We start from the raw sequence: 19024 nt of genomic DNA on the forward strand, positions 1-19024 counted from the left end.
GGTTACAAAATTTTTATTTATCTAAAAGTTAAAGTGTTTGAGATAATATTTAAATTTACATATATATATTTTAAAATATACATATTTATTGGTAGTCATATATCTTTCATTAGATATCGTGATTAAATTAAAAGTTTGATTTATAAAGTTAAAAAAAATTAGCATAAATTATACAAAAATAAGAATGAAATATTATCTTTTTATTTTTCAAAAATTTGAAATACGTACAACATAATAATGAACGTTATTTTGATCAATAATTTTTTAAAATTTGTTTGTATTCTATATTTAAAAATACTGACAAATATAACTATAATATTTTGAGTTGTTAGAAAACTTATTTTAGGAATTTATGAGAGTATATTGAGGAATTCACTAAAATAATGAATGGAGTGTGCTTAACAAAAAATTGGAGTATAAATAACACCCCTTATATAAATTATATATCGTAAATTTGGCGTTTCAACTTTCAATAGTGATTAGTATTGCATCAACCATTAACGTAAGGAACGTGGCATTCTCTCTGTGTTATTTCATAATAATTAAAAAAACAGAAAAATGAAATATTTTTTTATTAAAATTAAAATATATTAATGGTTGAAATTGAAATTTTATGAGAAAAAATATAATATAAAAAAATATAGTATATATAGTTGGATTGTTAGAAAGTACTTTGAGAATTATAAAGAAGTTTCATATCACCGTATCATATTTAGTTAGTAAAATTAAATATGTTTAATTTTAATAAAAAATTAGTATAGAATTATAGATAGATCTTTATAATGTTGATAACAGTTGATGTTCATTAGAAATTTTAAGTTTAAAGAAAGACGAATTCAGCATGTAAATTGGCGTATATTAGCTTCAGGTCATATAATTGATCAGATTAAATCTTAATATAATAACTTGGTTTTCTTGCACTTTTGGTTCATTTTTTCGTTAAAAATGCTGATACAAATACAGACATCTCAGTAATGATCGGTGTCATGTAAGAAATTTCGAATCATGTCATGTCAGTAATACATTAATGTAGGTTAATTATATATTATACCTCCGGTAAGTTAATTATATACACACACAGATATCTATGTTAAACTTGATGATCATGAAAGCAAATCAGGCTGGTTCAAAAAGTACTCGATGCCTTTGAATTTTCTTGATCTCTTCGTCAAAATTAGAACGAGTATGCAATTGAAAGTTTATTTCTAGAAATTTAAATTATCTAATAATGTCAACGGGCACAAATTAAAACAACGAATTCTTTCAATATTTTTTGAGAAAAAAGAATATCATAAAATTTCAAATATGCATGCATGAAAACGAACTCTTAGGTAGTTTGGCCCATTTTTTTTTCCTTTCTTTTTTTCTTTTGGATAATTAATCTAGATTAATTATATTGGTCCACTGATCAAAAGAGCTAGACACAAAAAAAGTCAATAGAGCCTACATATCAAAAAATCGCATGCACTCCCCTTTTACCATTTCAATGCTTCTTATGCATCTATTAAAAAAAATTAAAAAGGTCAATATATAGAGCCTACATATATTGTATCTATATAAAATATTTTAAACAAATTGTCCGTGACTGGTTAGACTTGTAACCTTTTGAGTAATAAGGTCTCTTGTTATAAGTCGGTCCAGTCAAAACAAGAAATTCTAGGGCACCTAATAAAAAGATGCAAGGGAAGAACAAACAAACTTGGATAAAGAGTAAGGAGTGAGTTAGGACGTCCTCCTTACACGATAAAAATAAACACAGTAAAATTAAAAAATATAAAATCAAAGATGTAATCCCCCAATTAATTAATTCTTTGTTTCTTACGTAGATTTTTAACTAGAGTGTTCTAGCATATTTAATTGTTAAGCTAATCTTTTGACATCAAATTTTAATTCTAATCAACCCAATAAAATTTTAAATAATATATATAAGATCCCAGATATCATCAGAAATTATTTAGGCATCCCCCAAAATTAGTGGAACAGTACAAATGTATTGTTTGGGAGAGCTTCTTGGGAAGCTTTCCGATGCTAAAATTATTTGAAAGGAAGCAGTAAGATGCACCGCTTCTTTGGCTCCGTCTCTCTACTTGTTCTCAATTAAAAACAATAGCCTAATTCACATCAAGTACTACTGGTCCAAAACTAGAGCTAGGATAAAAGGTAGAGAAAATATTTTTTTGGTCCATTAACTTGTTCATTTTTTGGTTTTGGTTCATTAACTTTTCAAAATTTTGTTTTGGTACACTAACTTTTAGTTTTTGGGTATTTTGGTCCAACACCAACTGCTGACGTGGCAACGGAAAATGCTGACGTGGCACCGAAAAATGCTGACATGGCATCGAAAAATGATGATGTGGAACAGGAAAATGCTGACGTGACATCGAAAAATAATGACGTGGAATCGAAAAATGCTGGCGTGTCTAGCTACCACGTCAGTAATTGGACCAAAATCATTGAAAATTAAAAGTACGTTAGTGTACCAAACCAAAATTTGAAAAGTTAATAGACCAAAACCAAAAAAATGGACAACTTATTAAACCCAAAAAAAAAATTTCCATATAAGGTAAAACTAAAATTATTTATTGAAACTATGCGTTAGCTTGTTAAATTTTATGAGGCAAAAACGTTCTGGACATCAGAAAATGTTTTAACCTAATTAATTATATAATACATAGGAAACACATATGCGTTAGCTTGTTAAATTTTAGGAGGCAAAAACGTTCTGGTCTTCTGGACATCAGAAAATGTGTTAATTAACCTAATTAATTATATAATACATAGAAAATTACGTTTTTATCCTGTAATTTGCCAATTTTCCACTTGTAATCATGTAAGTTTTTAAGCTGCAACTTTAGTCCAGCAAATTCTAGAGTTTTCATATTTCCGAATTTAAGCTATTTAAAAAAAAATTCGAATTTAAGCATCTATTTTGTCAAATTTCAGTTTTAGTTCATTATTTTTTGTTTTTTGTATTTGCATTAATTTTAGTTCTTTCCCTGATTTGCTACGTATTGATGTGACATCAATGCGATGCACGATGCGGGAAGCGATTTTTATTGCAATTCGTAGTGACATATGAACACATCAATAAAAATTCACTAAAATTGCAAAATATCAGAAAATACAACACTAAGAATGAAATTCAACAACGTAGATAACTAAAATCACAAAAGAAAAGGTACATGATCACCAAATTAAAATACATTTTTTTCAACATATTTTATTATCTACATTATTCACGTTACCTTATTTATTTCACCAATTGTACGTTGCTAAGATAAGATCAAATTAACCTACGTCAATGGTATATATATATTACATCAAAGAACAAAAATGGGGCATGCAAATATTTTCATCAGACAAATCAAGAAGTATTCATACGATTATTTATTGCAGAATTTGCCACTCAAAGCCCTTACATAAACTGAAAATAGAAAACAACGTACAATTATTAATTATTAGTAGTAAGAAAAGCTCCAATCTAAGTGTTTAATTGCTATAGCCTAGCCCTTCAACCCAGATTTGAGCTTTTGAATGGTGGCAACATCGGTCTTGAAAGACAAAGCCAAGACACTGTCGTCGATCGTCGAATTAAACAAGGTATTGGGCAACGAAACAGTGCCCGCATTCGCGCTCCCGAACGCAGAAATGGCCATTGCAGGATTCTTTGTGTCAGCATTGTACTGAAAATGGACGAGTCCCTTAGGAAACACGAATATGTCACCCGTTTGTAGGGTTTGAGTATAGAGCTTGTTTTTTGTGTCCACAAACCCTACTTGTAGGGACCCTTCAACTAGGAACAAGAGCTCGGCGGAGCGAGGGTGGGTGTGGACCGGGTTCACCGAGGTGGCCGGATATATGAGAACAGCATAGGATACACTCAGTCCATTTAAGGCAGGGAACTGTTCCATTGTTGCCTTTAGGACGGTGAACTTCGCGGGGACCGGAGCCGTCACCAGAGATCGCATTCCAGTGAAGGTGAAGAAGTTTCCGTCCACCGAAGATGTGTTTGCCGGAAGGACGAAGTCGGTGAGGATGTCGGGATCTGCCGCCGTAGCCACTTGCAGTATCATGACAAGTAGTAGTAGTGAGGCCGAAAAAACAGTCAAGCTTTTCTTGAATAAATATTCCATTAATAATATATATATATTATATATATAGGGCTTCCTTGTTTATGATGTACGTAGAGGGATTATTTTTGGTGTTGGTGTTGGGAAATTTGCAAGGTGTACATATTTATAGTGGATGGGATTTCAAGAAAATGAGTGAAAGTTTCTAATTTGTGAAATCCGACGATAATTGGTGCCGGCTTTGTTTTTTGAGATCATTTCAAAGTGAATTCTTGTTATTGGAGTCCGTTTCATGTTTGTGCTGTGAATTATGAGATATGCTTTTACTTGGTTTTGTTTGCTTATGTTGTCTTTTTTCTACTGTTGTCACACTAATATTCCAATGTTGGGTGAAGCTATTATATTATATATGATCAACAAGAAAACCACATAAACAACTGATCACAGGCACAGCCACACATCATATTTGTTTTTAAAGAGTGGTTTTGAGCTTTTTTTTTTTTTTTTTTATATAAAATTTCAAAATTATGTGAATTAAAATCTCAAAAGCATTTTTTAAGCGATCACAAACACTACCTATATCAGCATTACTACATAATAAAGAGATGATAAATAAAGGGAGAATGACGTCTAATTTTGGATTTTGGTTAAATAAATTTTTAATGTTTGGTTTTGATACAATAACTTTTAATTTTGAGCTATTTTGGTGTAATTGCTGACGTGACATCAGTCAAATCAATAATTTTTGATGTCACGTCGGCATTTTTCGGTATCACGTAGTTGCCACAAACGAGTGTGAAAAGAAAGGTACAGCTAAGCAGGAAGAGAGGAATATACTTAATTGTAACTCTTACTATTCTTTACTCATTCTACAAGAGATTTGCTATATATATATATATATGGAGTTAGGTAGTGTTTGAAAGAGCTTTTAGGAAGCACTTCTCAAAGAACTTCTAAGAAGCACTTCTCAACTTTTCTTTCACAAAATTTTAAAGTCTTGTGAAATTTTGTGAAGGAAAAGTTGAGAAGTGTTTCCTAGAAGTGCTCTCAAACACTACCTTAAAAGTTACAACTTACAACTTACAAATGCAAGCCTAATTCTCACTTCCTAATCACTCATTTCTTTACACACTTCTTTTGTTCCAAATGGAATGGGTAATTAACTCTTCGATAACCATGCATATTTATTTGATTTCTCTTTGCTACATCTAGTGTGAGAACCCGAAGTTCAGTTAAGGACCAAATTCATTTGATGTCCAAAATTCAGTTGAGGTCCCTAAATTCAGTTGATGTCCAGTTCAGCAGACGCAAATCAAATTCAGTCGAGCTACAGCTACTGCTCCAGATTTGTAACTGTCGCATTAACTCTACATCATGATAATTAAAGGCAATAAATGCGATCCTCACATTCAGAATTTTGCCTATAAAGAGCACTCGAATTTCTGATTAAGGTTTACACAAACTCTAAAAAAAACAACATAAATCCAGAAAGAAGTAGTCTGTCAAGTGTTCAGTTGAGCAAGTAGAACATTCAGTCAAGTAAATCAACAACCAGCTTTGGAGAAGCGAAGCAACTTCTGATGCAGAGTGATCAGTCTCTTACGTACATGCCACACAAATAGTGATTAAACAACATTCATTTTCTGTAAAGGGTAAATGAGCTTTCTGTTTTAAATATATTAAAGATGTGTCTCCTCTCGTTTGGGGTGCAACTAGGAAGGATGAAGTCCATTGGATACTGTGCCAAGCCCATTTTCAAAGCTCTCACTGGATAAGTAACCTTGAGTCGGGCCCCCATTTTGTTTGGCAGTTGGAAAAGTCTATTAGAAGGCTTAGAGGCTATCGGATAACTGGATCTACTAGTGCATGGGAATTGAGAGTATGGAACAGGCTACTGGCTCTTCGATACAGTAGTTCTCCAGCTAATGCGATGAGATAAATACCAAATGAAAGGCATGTACAAGAAGTATAGTTGAGATCCAATACACATCAGAGAAGCAGAATATCAATAGAAGCAAGAATAAGGATGGAGGGGAGAAGGCTTGATTGTAAATTTCTTGGAATAATATTCTGGATTGATTGATTGTATTGGATTGTGTAAATCATCTCCTTGGAAGTTAATAAGAGCTGGTTGTGCTGGTTTACTGTGAATGTAGGCCTAAAAAATTGGCCGAACCACGTTAAAGCTTGGTGTTCTTTATTTGATTTGTTCCTTTGCTTGTTGATATATATTTTGTGCTAATGTCCACTGCTCCGTGTGTTGTGTTGCCTTAGCTTAGTTGTTTATTTGTTTTCTTGGTTTGAATCAATTAGATTGACAAAGAGCATCAAGAGAGTTTGTATCTTGATTCTTGCGTAAGTGTTATTCACTGCTTTTGATATAACAAAATATGATATTATAAACGATTCCAGCATAGGTATTATACGTTCAAAGCATGATTTTCAAAATCTATTTCTGATACACTGAAACTTGTAAACAAGTGGTAGAAACATATATTATGAATACTATGTTATGTTATGTTATGTTGTGGTCTCACCATTTAGAAGATAAACATATAAGGACTGATATCAGTTAGCCACACAAATCATTTGTGAATTTACTACATATATAAAATGATTATGATATATATCTCTGATTAATATACGAATTTCTGTTATGATATGTGTGAGATTTTTGTATGAAAAATGATTTTAAAAGCTGTGATAAATTACTACATTTAGTGAGTGACAACCATATCACGAACCCACCCAAATCATCGCAGATAAGAACGAAGAAGGGGTTGAAGAAGAAGAGCAAAACCAGTTCTGAGGCTAGTGTAGACTGATCGTGTTGTTTGATGTTTAGTTTCTGTTTCAGTTTGATTATGTTTTGCCGCAACATTAGATTCTATTTTTTCGATTAGTTATCCTTGTTTCAATCATTGTACAAACACTGTAAATTTAGTTGATGAAATACAATGTACTTCGATTTTATGAATAAATAGACTGATTTTTGAGCTTTTAAAATCCGAGACTTGTTGTTTTCGAATTAATGTTTGAAAACGTCGGTGTCAACTTAGGTCCGGACTTTTAGAGTTAAATTTGAGGCAAGTGCCTCGGGCCCCAAAATTTTTGGGCACCAATTTTTTTTTTTTAAAAAATTACTAGTGTAGTATATAATTAATTCATGACTTCATCCCATGAATAATAATTAATGGATAGTAGCATGTGATGAAGACTTGAAGTCTCACAGTCTATTTATCTTTTTATCTCTCGTAAACATTCAGCAAAAATCGATAATCAATCCGAAATATCTTTCTAGCTAGTTCCCGCTAAAAACCAAATCCACACTATTCTATGATAATCAAGCTCTCTATCACTCGATCTCTTTTTATTGATTCGTTTCAGGATATTTTTCAACACTTGACTGCATAATTTTTGTGATATATCAGAAGTTGTATTTACCGAAAGAGGGTTTTTCAAGTTGAAGTTATGCAAAACTCATCTCCGATCAACTATGTTATATGAAAGATAAATGACTTGGCTATGCATCAATCAAGAAAAGAAGTGTTTGATAACACTTATTATGCAAAATTAATCCATATTTTCGCTTCCAAAACTAAGAGACGATCAATATTCAAATGAATATGTACTGGTTCAAAACATGAATTTCACATTTTGTTTGGATGATCTTGACTTTATTAGTATTTGTTTATGACATATTTTTATCTATTTTATTTGTAGAAGTCATGTTATTTATACTATCATATTTATCGATAAAAAAAATATATATGAATGTTAAGTTTAAGGGCACCAATTTTTTTTATGTTCGCCTCAGGTCTCAAAAAACTCAGATCCGGTATTGTGTCAACCAACCTCAATTTCGGGACATGACATTTAGTATTAATGTTGACATAGTTAATTAGTTTATGACAATTAATCTCTTGTTAGTTCTCTTTGTGTTATTGTTTTTAATGTAATGGAAATTTGCTTTGGTTACAAGTTAATGTAGCTTGTACATCGAGGATGTACCACTATTTCGGTAGCTAAAACCACAAGACTCAGCCCTAGCTAGTACGGCGGAACATCTCATCACAATTAATGAGCAATAACACAATAAACTTTTTGGGCCCTCCGGATTGTATTTCAAACACGCTAGTAGGGAGTGTTAGCTTATAAAAAAAGTTTGACCCAGTATCCATTTTCCAATTAATTTTCCATATTACAATAATATATTATCCGAGGATTCATTTTTCGATCCCTTCGTTATAGCCACCGACTCTGTTTGAACATGTACTTAAGGTCAGCCTATTAGGGTAGGTGGTGAAAGTGAGATATGTTGGAGTTGAAGTTAGAGTTAGACATGTGCTAATTGTAACTGATGATCGAAGGTGACAAAGGTGAAGATGAACTATGAGGAGTTAGGGATGAACTTAAAAGTTGAGGAGCTCAGGATAAGCATATGAGGTTGCGAGCAGAGGAGGTGGAAAGGTGAGGATGTGATTGGTGGGGATGAGCCAAGAACGTGAGGATGGCGATGGTGGAAGAGAGTAACTAGCTAATGTAGAGCCTACTCGAGGTGGGCGAGCGCCTTTAGCCTCAACCTCGCCTCAAGGACAAGGTCATACTTTGGATCACCCGAGGAGGGCGAACCCTGGATGAAGAAGTGCATGCGTGAACTACACGTACGTGTTCCCTCACAGAATATGTGTCGTCTCCTACACTTCTTCCTATAAATATAGGGTTTCACCATTTCATTTGCAACTTATTATTTTCTTTTAAAGGGGCGCCCAAACTTCTCTCTTTACTTATTCATTCATGTCTCTGACTTGAGCGTCGGAGACGCTATGTCGGGGAACCTTTTCGACCTCCTCTAATACTTTTTTCTTGGTTTCAGGTTCACTTTAGAATTGGATTCGGATCTCGGATATGGACCATCAAATTTTAGTGAACATCAAAGGAAATTATTAAAATAAAAAATATTACTTTTTAACCCGAAAATATTTTTATTGAATAATTGACTAAACACATATTTATTCTTAAAACCAATATTTTCAAAACCGGACCGGTCGGATCGATCGATAGACAGTCACAGATCCGATTTGAAACACGTTCAAAAATCGTTTTAATGATCAAATCGATCAAAACCGATCAAGAACTGGTCGGACGTACCATTCAGGTACCGAAAAATAGTTTTAATCGGTTGTATCGGTTTTTCGAATGTTTTTGAAAATTTTATTTTTTTAATTTCTAAAACCTTAAATTTAATATTTTATTATATACATGATTATTTTGAATTTATACTTCGTTAAAAATATTATTTTAATAATATTAGACTTTTCAATAAATTAATTTATTTTTAAATATATAATATTATAATCTATATTTTGAATATATTTATATAATTATTTAGTTTAAAATAATACGATATATATATATATAGTCAATTTATATATATCTTTATATATTTTAAAATTTAAAATATATTATTCATTATATTATATTATATAAATGTTTTTTTCGGTCTGACCGTTGGGTTAAAATGATACGATAAGTAGGACCGTTATTTTAAGGTAGACTGATTCGATCACCGGTCCTGTTATGAAAAATTGCTTAAAATTCTAAAATATTTCTTATTTATTTTTTTAAAAAACAATACTTTTATAAAATATTTTAAAAATATAGATCCAAAAAGAGCCTCAATCACCTCCGGGGAACAACAAATAGTTTTTTAATTTCTGCTTTAAAATTACGTGACCTCTAAAAATTCTTTAATATGACGTACTTTGAGCACTTGAAGATTTCGTACTAAGTAGTAGGAGAATATGTATCCCAGTGGGGCGGGCTGTTCCACCAAAAACTTACTGTTTGGTGGGTGAGGGTGAGCCGGCCCACCATCTATGCGGGCTGAAAATCCTCAATTCAACTCAACCCAAGATGAGTTGTGGGTTAGGCGAGCTGGTCCGCGAGTTGGCTCACTACAAATAAAAATAAATAAATAAATAAAATAAAAAATATTATAATTAATATAAATTTCAAAAATAAATAAATATTAATAGAAAAATATTAATAAAAAATTTAATTATTGATTTCAAACATGTAAATTTTATTCAAATTAATTAATACAAAAAATTTCACAACTTTCATAAAAAAAATATCATCATAAAGTTAAAAAAATTTCTCCAGGTCCGCCGCGGGTTACCGGCCTAAGCCCGTCTTTATTGGGTTGAAAAAATTTCAACTCAATCCACTTAAATTATGTGGTGAGGTGGTTCAACCTGACGAACCTCATCCAAATTGATGGCCCTACCCACGCAACATCTAATAATTTTCACTAGGAAAATTATTAGGTGTACATTTTAGTGTAGGATGACATTTTAGAAGGCAAATTACAAATGGACCATTGGATCCAATTATTATTATTATTATTATTATTATTATTATTATTTCATAGTCTACCACTCTTGAAAAAAATAATGTCATCATTAGATGTGTCAAAGTAGGTTAAGTCCATCGGATTGACTTGTTCCACTGTATAAAATAGATGAGTTGGATTGACAATTTTCCAACCCACCAAATGTCGGACCGGGATAATGGTGGATTGCGGGTCGATCCGTCCAACCTTCCAAATTACACGTAACCCGCTGCGTTGGCTCGTCCCGCCACCTATTGTGTTGGATTAATGTTTTTTCAACCCACATATAAAATGAGCTCACCCGCCCTGGTCTCGTTTAATGGTGGGTTCTGACGGGTTGTGGGTTGGACCGACTCATCCATTAACCCGTTTTGACACCTCTAATAATCATGAGCTTAAAATGTACATCTGACATTATACATTTTCACTATTATGAAGTATTCAGATGAATTGTTGTACTAACCTTTTTAGGATAATGGTTAATTCTTAAAAACTAATATCAATTAGATACCAAGAATTTTGGGTTTTTTGTTTTTTGATTTTTTTTAAATGAAAAAACTAAATAAATTCAAACTTGAAAGTAATTGAATGAAATTGATTTTTTTATTAATAATTTTTAAAATTAATAAATTTTCAAAATTATTGTATGTGTTGGTGTTTTGCAAATATACTGCAAAACGCCACCAATGTTGGCGGACACTGCTGCAAATTGCTCCTGCGGTGTTTTTTTTTTACTGGCTGCTTTAGGTTGTAGCCTGGATTTTTTATGAAATTAATATAAAATTAATAAAAATATTGCATTGTACAAATATTTACCAATCTAATATAATCCGGGGCAAACGGTCCCAGATTCAGTTTTATTAAAAAAAAAAATAAAAGTGCATATTAGATAGGGCCAAAAATAAATAAATAAATAAATAAGAAGAAGAAATCTTGTCAAATTTTTTATCAGATTTCTATTTGAATCTGGAGCAGTCTGCTCCGGATTCAGACTGTATTTTTGCAGTCTCGTGAATCGATAATTCACGGGCTGTGAATTATTGATTCACGGGAGGACATCCACCTTCTTTCCCCTTCTCATTCCATTCTATTCGCTTATATATTCGAACTCTGCTCGCATTTCTTCTCAAGCTTCCTTCGTTTTTGTTAAAGGTAAGCATTTATGGCTATGTTTAATTTTTAATTTATTGTAATTTTTTTTTTGTTATGATGTTATTATTTAGTTGTATATTTTGTTATAATTTTTTTTATATATTGTCATATTATAATTTAATTCGACTGTTGATCTTGTCTTCGTACACAGTTATCAGGTAATTATCGTAATTACTTTCCTACAAATTATATTATTGGTTAATTTTGGTGAAATATAATATTTAAAATGAGTTTAATTTAGTTAAAAGTTTTCTTTACGTATTTTGTTCTTAGATTATTGATAAATCGTACACAATTAATTTATAGTTTTATGTAATTATTTTAGGAATAGAGTAATTAATTAATTAATTAATTTTAAAATTATAACCACACAATTTTTTGATTTTATTTTCTTTATCGGTTCATAATTGTTGTGAAATACAAGAAATCTTAATTTTGATGATAAACAAATTTGCTATTGTGTTTCTAACATTTTTACTCTAGTGTGAAGTTGTTAAACTCAAGATGGAAACCAAAACTGAAATTTAGCCAAAGTGAATTTCTGGTGAACTCTAGTGTTTCGATAATATCTCACCGCTCAGTGATGAAAATTACTACTCGTCAAGTTAAATGCATAGACGACTCAATTTGAAACATATCGTATTTCACATCGGTTGAGCAAAAACGGATGTTATCCAGATCAAACTGACGTCTCAAGACCAAACTGAATTTGATCAGTCGAGCAAGAAGACATAAGCAGTGTAGCGACCCAACCCGCACTACAACAAAAACTGCTTTTCGCAACGTGCAAATTGACTTTCCGCGGCGCACAGTTTATGCTGTACAACTCAAAGCTGTTGATAGTATGAGTTATTGACAGCACGTATTGCGCGCCGCGGAAAGGAGTAATTGTGCGCTGCGGAAATTAGAATCTGCAGCGCCCATTTGCGAGCCGCGGAAATAAACATCCGCAGCGCGCAATGTATGCTGCGGAAAGAAAAATCAACAGCGAGCCATGCACGCTGCGGAAGGTAGTATATCCACAGCTCGCAATGCACGCGCGTAGAAAGTTTATTAACAGAACATATTAATACGCCGCGAAAAAATATTTCGACAACATACTATTTGATTATAGATAGTCTCATATGATGTGAATGTAACAAAAACTTCAATGAACTAAACGAAGAAATGAAAACGAATAACTAAACAAATATTTTCAATTTCATTAATGAAAAAGAAGTAACCAAATCTTTACAACAAACTAAGCCCAATTTCAAGTATAATCCACTCGCAGATTTGAGACACGAGTTTGTTCATCATACTACCCAAAACAAAACACAAAAGATCTAAAAAAACTAGCTACACTTAACACAAATCACTAGAATCTATATCAATTTCACAAGACTACAAATCTAGATAACCATGCGACAGTGCTTCCTAATGGAACTTGCATTTCATCATCGTTCGGATCTGTGGATGCAATACGACCTTCTGCAACAGCTAATCCGTCATCATACCAATGAAGCAACTTATATATAGTATTAACACGGATATCTCCATGAACAACATTCTTCAAATTTGATTGAAAATACATAATACAAAATTAATAGAGATTCTTCATAAAAGCCGCATCCATCTTTTTCATTTGATTTGTTTGCCCAAATTGTAAATTATTAAATAAAAAATCATGAACATTTACAAAAACAAGAAGCTCACCAATTCCAAAGGCAAGAGCCACCACTGCTCCAAGTTAAACAAACTATATGAACTATTGGAAAATATAAATTAAAAAACATATTCACGATAATGTCATAAGATAGAAAATACACCTGAAGCTCCTTGGCAAGAGCCACCACTGCATCCAAGTTAGCATTAGTTTCCTTCAAAAAGGAAAGAGGAAATGTACAGCCATTTACAATCTAATTAAGAACTTAATCCTTCATTGAATTACTCTCTCATATATTCATCATTGTCATTGCAGATTCTTAATTAAGAACATGCCACAATAATTTTCAGAAGAGGCAAAAGTGCATTTGGAAAAAAAGAAAAAAATGAATATAATTGCAAGTGTCTCCAACCATAAAAGTCAACCTACATGACAAAATTCAACTGCGTCATTTACCTATATCACTCGTTGCAAGTATAAAGTGGAACTGTGAGAGGAGGGGATGTGATCAAATTCTTTCAACATTCTCTAGAATTGGAGTTACCAAGATAATGACTATAATTGGATACCACTGGGGAATTTCTTGTTGAGTCTGAAACCCATGTATCTGAAATGTTAAGGGATAATCTAGTAAACAAGCATGACAAAACCTCAGATAAAGGAGTCCATCATCATCCTTTGGAGAATATTATGGGAACCAGCTATTTGTGTTAGTATGACATCATCTTTCAATAATCATTACACTTGTACTAGGATCACTCTCATTTAATTTGTATCATATGTAGTTTTAAGTCCGTATTGAGAATCAAACACATGTAGTTTTAAGTCCGTACTGACTACTGAGCAAATGACCAGTAGTAAGGTTTTTTAAAAAACTAGTAAATTATAAATTAAAGAAAACAAACCTGAGAAAGCAAGCACCATTCCTAGAACCGTCAACAAAACCGAGTAAACTGACCAATTCCACAGCCGCTCTTTGTGGTGCTGAAATTCAAACAATAGAAAATAAATGGCATATAACTTGATGCTACATAGAAGACAGTGCAATTTGAGAGTAATGTGTTTCTTAATTCTTATCTTATTTCACAAAAAAGAAGAGTTGACCCTATTGTGTCACCTGTAATTGTATCAAAGTATGGCCATAATGGAGTCCGATGATGCAAGCTACAACAGCTGTAATTGAACTTTAAGAATGTGGTATCCATGTAAGTAATTTAAAAGATCAAATAATTCATCCCTGTAGCATATCTTCACCTTTCGAAATACACACTGCTGAATACTAGACTGGTAGTTAACTTAAACTTGTCAAATACATCAGAAGTCAAAGAACAATTGCAGGCTTCCAGCTAGCGCTAAATAATGTCGTTTTACCTGTAAGGCAGGGACATTCCCATTGCTTCAATAGCGGAATTCATTGTATTTGCAGTACACATTCCACCACATGCCCCTGCTCCAGGACATGGATTACGAAGTAGATAGTACATCGCAAAACATCGATCCAAGTGCTACTACTCACTCACTAATCATGCTATAATTTGTACATAACAACTACTCTAAAGAAAAAAAAATAGATTAGAGAAGAGGGTTATTCAATAATACAAGAACCCAAAAAGAAAGATTACATGTAAATTAGTTCATAAATATTTTGTAATGATACTTCTCTTCCCAGTAAAGAAGCATAGTAATGCACATTCTCATTATGTAAAGCTTTCTTCTCATCCGTCTCACCATTCTTTTCCATTTCCCAAATCCCTTGGCCATAATTTCTATCTTCTGATATGCAATTCTTGATCTCTCCTAAATATGACCCTTAACTATTTTGTCTGTGTGTTTGTATAGAAGAAAATGCCACGACTTTGAATAGGATCCAAGTTATGATTCAACGATTGTGGGGACACTTTGTACCTTTGAAGTACAGGAACATCATGTATCGGACCAGTGAGTCTTATTTTCACATTAATTATATATTTCCAATTTCAAACTTGATTCAAACAATTCAACTTATTATATCAGTCAATACTCCCAAAAATTATTACATTTCCAGCTAGTTCAGTTATGATATTTGTTATGTTTTCTAGCTTGGACATAATTATTACATTTCCAGGTTTTCAAGATACTAGATAGATATATGTAGGGCCTTATAAATTTTGGGAACATTTTACATTTAACCAGAGTCTCAAATGAGATGTCTAGGGTCCATCTTTATGAGTATACACCTAATCTTTAGCTCAATATGTATATATATATATTTTTTAAAAAAATTCGTTGTCTCCTCCTAAAAATTAACTAATAATTCTTGTGACATAGCTTTTGCCAGGGTGATATTGCAATTTGAACCAAAAGAAAAAAGTTAGATTATTTTACTTTCTGGATAAAAAAAAATGTTCAGATCAATATTCAGATGTACATCCAAAAAGGCAAGTCAATGGTAAATCTAGCAGCTACTGTGATGATTTTCTACTAAATCCGGTAACAACATGGAAGAAAAATAGCAGCTAGATCTTGAAACATAAGCAGGCTCTAAGTTCAAATCTGTTTTGATCGAGATCTCCCATTCATTCATGAACAGAACTGTCATACTGCTGATCTTCACTCACACACACACTCAATAATTTGTTCAAACTTCTACGTGTTTTCTGCTAATCAAACAAAAGTAGTTTTGAGAGATTTCATATATAATATGGTGAACAATTGTCCCATTACAAATGTGAGTAAATCTAATTATTATAACTTGTAACCCTGTTGAAAAAAGTTGTGGATCTATGAACCCGATCCAAAAATTCGAAGCAAGAGTCTATTATTACCAATCACGTAAATACCTAAGCCCGAGAGATTAACAAAGTCCGAGAGAAGCACAAGTACACTACTCTAGCTGTCGCAACAATAAATTATTCCTCAACACCACGAAATTCTCGTCATACGAATAACCAAAAAAGAAAAACAGAATTGACCTGTTTCTTCATTGTGCTCTCCGTGGGCTTCTCAATTTTGTTCTGAGGAATAACCATCGGTGAAGGATGGCCTGCAGCGATAGTGTTACCGAAATTAAAAAAAATTAGTGAGAAAAGAGAGGGTTTCGATCATAAGAGGAAAGATTGGGGAAAAACCAGAAGCTATGTGCGAGACAATGGATTAGTCATTCAGAGATTTCTCATAAGCCATGTGCTAGAGATTTCTTCTATACCACTCGCGCTCAGAAGAGAAAATAGGAGCTGAGAGCGCTTATGAGATTTGGGAATTGGCACTTGTCGATTGAATACCGGGGGGGGGGGGGGGGTGAAGGGAAAAAAGCCCTATGACGGCGTACAAAATGCTGCGGAAATTATATTCTATTTCATAGGTATAGACAGCGTGTCGTGCGCTGCAAACACTCTAATTCAACATCCCAACGGCAGCGTGACGCGCGCTATAGATATTATATTCTATTTTACATCTATCCATGGCGCACTGCGTGCTGTAAATACTATAATTTAACAACTTATGGAGTGGCATGCTGTAAATAATAATATTGACGGCGTGATTTTATTTTGCGCTGTTGATATTGAGTTGCGAATAATTATTTTTCTTGTAGTGCCGGATCCACTACTAATATGAGTTTAGAGCATAATTAAGCATGCAATTAAAATAAATCAAATGATTCGCTGCGAAAAACTTAAATAAACGTTGACCGGCAGAATACAACCGGTTAAACAAATTCGATTATACAACCCAAGCAAATAAATAATCCTAAAGGCAAATAAAACCTACAGCTAAACTTGTTGTACGTCTTCACTGGTCGCTGGCTTCTCCAAGCTACTGGGCACATTGCATGTACCTGTACCTGCCCCGTCGAATGGGGTGTCCAGAAAAACAAAAAATAATGGACGTGAGCAACTACGCTCAATACGAAAGCACGGGTAAACATACAAACATGATGCATGCAAATGAATATGACTGGATATCCATATCTGGGATAACTGTATACAAAATACTCAGACTCGCGCCTAGGGTATGAGCAGTACCAATCGAGGAATCAAACCACTGGGTACTTCCACTCACTCCTATCGGACATGGACCGTGTCCCCTAGATGCCAGTGTCGGCCTACCCGTCGGTCGCAGACTCGCAGGGCACTCGACATCAAACCGTCCAAACAGGACTGAGCGGCCCTACACTGGCTCATCTCAAAAGATGTACATGCACAATATGATATGCATATGCCGCATAATAACCCATGCAATAACATTCAAAACATAACACATTAATTATTCAACATATAAGCATGCATACCCATTGGCAATCTTAGTCAGTACTTACGTACCTTTCTAAGGCAGTCCTAGCAGTCCCACTCTAGGTTCCAAGCCTATCATCAGCTCTACAATTCAAATATCCATGAATCATTATTTAAGCTCTAAAAGCCTTAAATAAGCTATTGCATACTCCTAAATATTTTTAGGAAGCAAAAGCTATACATGCGTCCGTCGATAGCCCACTGCTGACGACTGCCTCAAGACTTAGGCACAGATCCGCTACGATGCTGGGAACGCTCTGCTACTTCCGGATTCCCAATAGGATGCTAGAACTCCCTAGATCTGAATAGAAAGATCTAAGAACGAGAGAGATGAGAGAGGAATGAACGCCTAAAAATGAGCCTCAGATCCAATATTTATAGACAGAGAACGGAACGTTCGATCACGAATGGAGCATCCGATCACCATTGGAGCTTCCGATGTCCCATCTAGTTCGTAAGCAATGACGTCATCTTGCTGACCTCACTGATGACGTCATCCCTGCACGAACGGAACATCCGATCCGGCCAATACCCATTCTCTTAATTATTTCGTTTAATTGTGATTAAACCCCATAATCATCGTATTTTGGGTACGGGTACATTCTTACCACTTAAGAGATTTCGTCTTCAAAATCTAGGGTGAATCCCGAGAAAATAATATAGACCCTTACTTGTATGTTTGGTCGAATATCTTTCGACACACTCGGTCTGTTGTAAAAATCCTGCAAGCTTCATCAATGCTGAATCGCATTAGCATTTCCCAAACTCATCAGTTTGGCTCTCGCAGAAACAGTAAACTACTACTCTACTTGATGAAAGTCAAACTTCCTTGGCACTAATGCATCGCAACACTGATACTCCTTCTGTCCAAACCACGATCTCACTGATCACGAAGGATACAAACACCCGCTTGATCGAGATCACCGTCCCAAGGAAAATCTTATACAGATGAAACCCAATTCATAACCTAACTGGCTCGTGACATTCGTCGAATCAATAACTAGATCCAATCATCTAATGATTCCCCAAAAGCTCTCGGTGTAGAATATCAATACCAACACCGTCCTGATATCGCAAATCATGAATCTCTCTTCAAGAGAATTCCCACCGACATTAAGCTATACTTCAACGTAACTACTTACAACGATTCTTAGACTGGGGTAATTTTTCCACAGCTCTATGAAGCACAACCAAGCTTCCAGAGCAACACTGGGAACCAATCCACCATGTCTAATATGGTGATAATTACAATGAGAATCTGAAACAAACAGAGGTGAAAGAGAAAAAAAATTAGAGGCAGCTAAGTGGAGAACAATGTCTGGAGAAGGATGACCAAGACGGGAGTGCCAAAGTGTCAGAGACGCAGAGATGGAGGTATAGGCAGAGGGCGACGGGGATGGAGAGCTAGGTACTAGCCAGGTGTAGATCCCATCCTTACATGGCCCGATGAGGAGAATGGCCCCGTACGTAGATCCTTCACCTAAAAAAACGAGGG

General features: G+C 33.9%; 2 protein-coding genes across 16 annotated transcripts; both read right to left on the reverse strand.

The window, feature by feature from the left end:
- Window positions 1-3503: 3503 nt before the first annotated feature.
- On the reverse strand, window positions 3504-13111 carry LOC140877302 (germin-like protein 9-3; the record flags this gene model as incomplete). Its single annotated transcript, XM_073280839.1, has 2 exons — window positions 3504-4060; window positions 13084-13111. Coding segments are annotated over 2 exons (585 nt in total), but the record flags the coding sequence as incomplete, so codon positions are not given.
- Window positions 12795-16527, reverse strand: LOC140882199 (uncharacterized). Of its 15 annotated transcripts, none has more exons than XR_012150155.1 (8): window positions 16369-16527; window positions 14633-16283; window positions 14379-14445; window positions 14167-14245; window positions 13718-13868; window positions 13425-13475; window positions 13312-13335; window positions 12795-13086 (listed from the first exon to the last, which is right to left on the reverse strand). XR_012150155.1 is itself a non-coding variant. In XM_073288030.1 (8 exons), exons 3-8 carry the CDS (start codon window positions 14692-14694, stop codon window positions 13168-13170), a joined length of 282 nt encoding a protein of 93 aa, XP_073144131.1. In that variant the 5' UTR covers window positions 14695-14708; window positions 16213-16283; window positions 16369-16527; the 3' UTR covers window positions 12795-13167. The 15 variants fall into 15 exon arrangements, 7 of the variants coding, with proteins under 7 accessions (XP_073144131.1, XP_073144130.1, XP_073144127.1 ...); XM_073288030.1 differs by lacking the exon at window positions 13718-13868 and having other exon boundaries at window positions 12795-13177; window positions 14379-14434; window positions 14633-14708; window positions 16213-16283; XR_012150158.1 differs by having other exon boundaries at window positions 12795-13475; window positions 14633-14708; window positions 16213-16283.
- Between the last annotated feature and the right edge of the window lie 2497 nt (window positions 16528-19024).

Source organism: Henckelia pumila, chromosome 2, assembly GCF_033568475.1.
Source record: "Henckelia pumila isolate YLH828 chromosome 2, ASM3356847v2, whole genome shotgun sequence".
NCBI classification, from domain to species: domain Eukaryota; kingdom Viridiplantae; phylum Streptophyta; class Magnoliopsida; order Lamiales; family Gesneriaceae; genus Henckelia; species Henckelia pumila.

Bases quoted from the DNA above. Each gene is read 5' to 3' on its own strand.
- LOC140882199 (XM_073288025.1), bottom strand. From the start codon at position 14,745: ATGTACTATCTACTTCGTAATCCATGTCCTGGAGCAGGGGCATGTGGT. The intron at 14,446-14,632 runs GTAAAACGACAT...ACATTCTTAAAG, and splicing joins GGAATGTCCCTGCCTTACAG to TTCAATTACAGCTGTTGTAG. The intron at 13,869-14,166 runs GTTTGTTTTCTT...TTAACATTTCAG, and splicing joins AATGGTGCTTGCTTTCTCAG to ATACATGGGTTTCAGACTCA.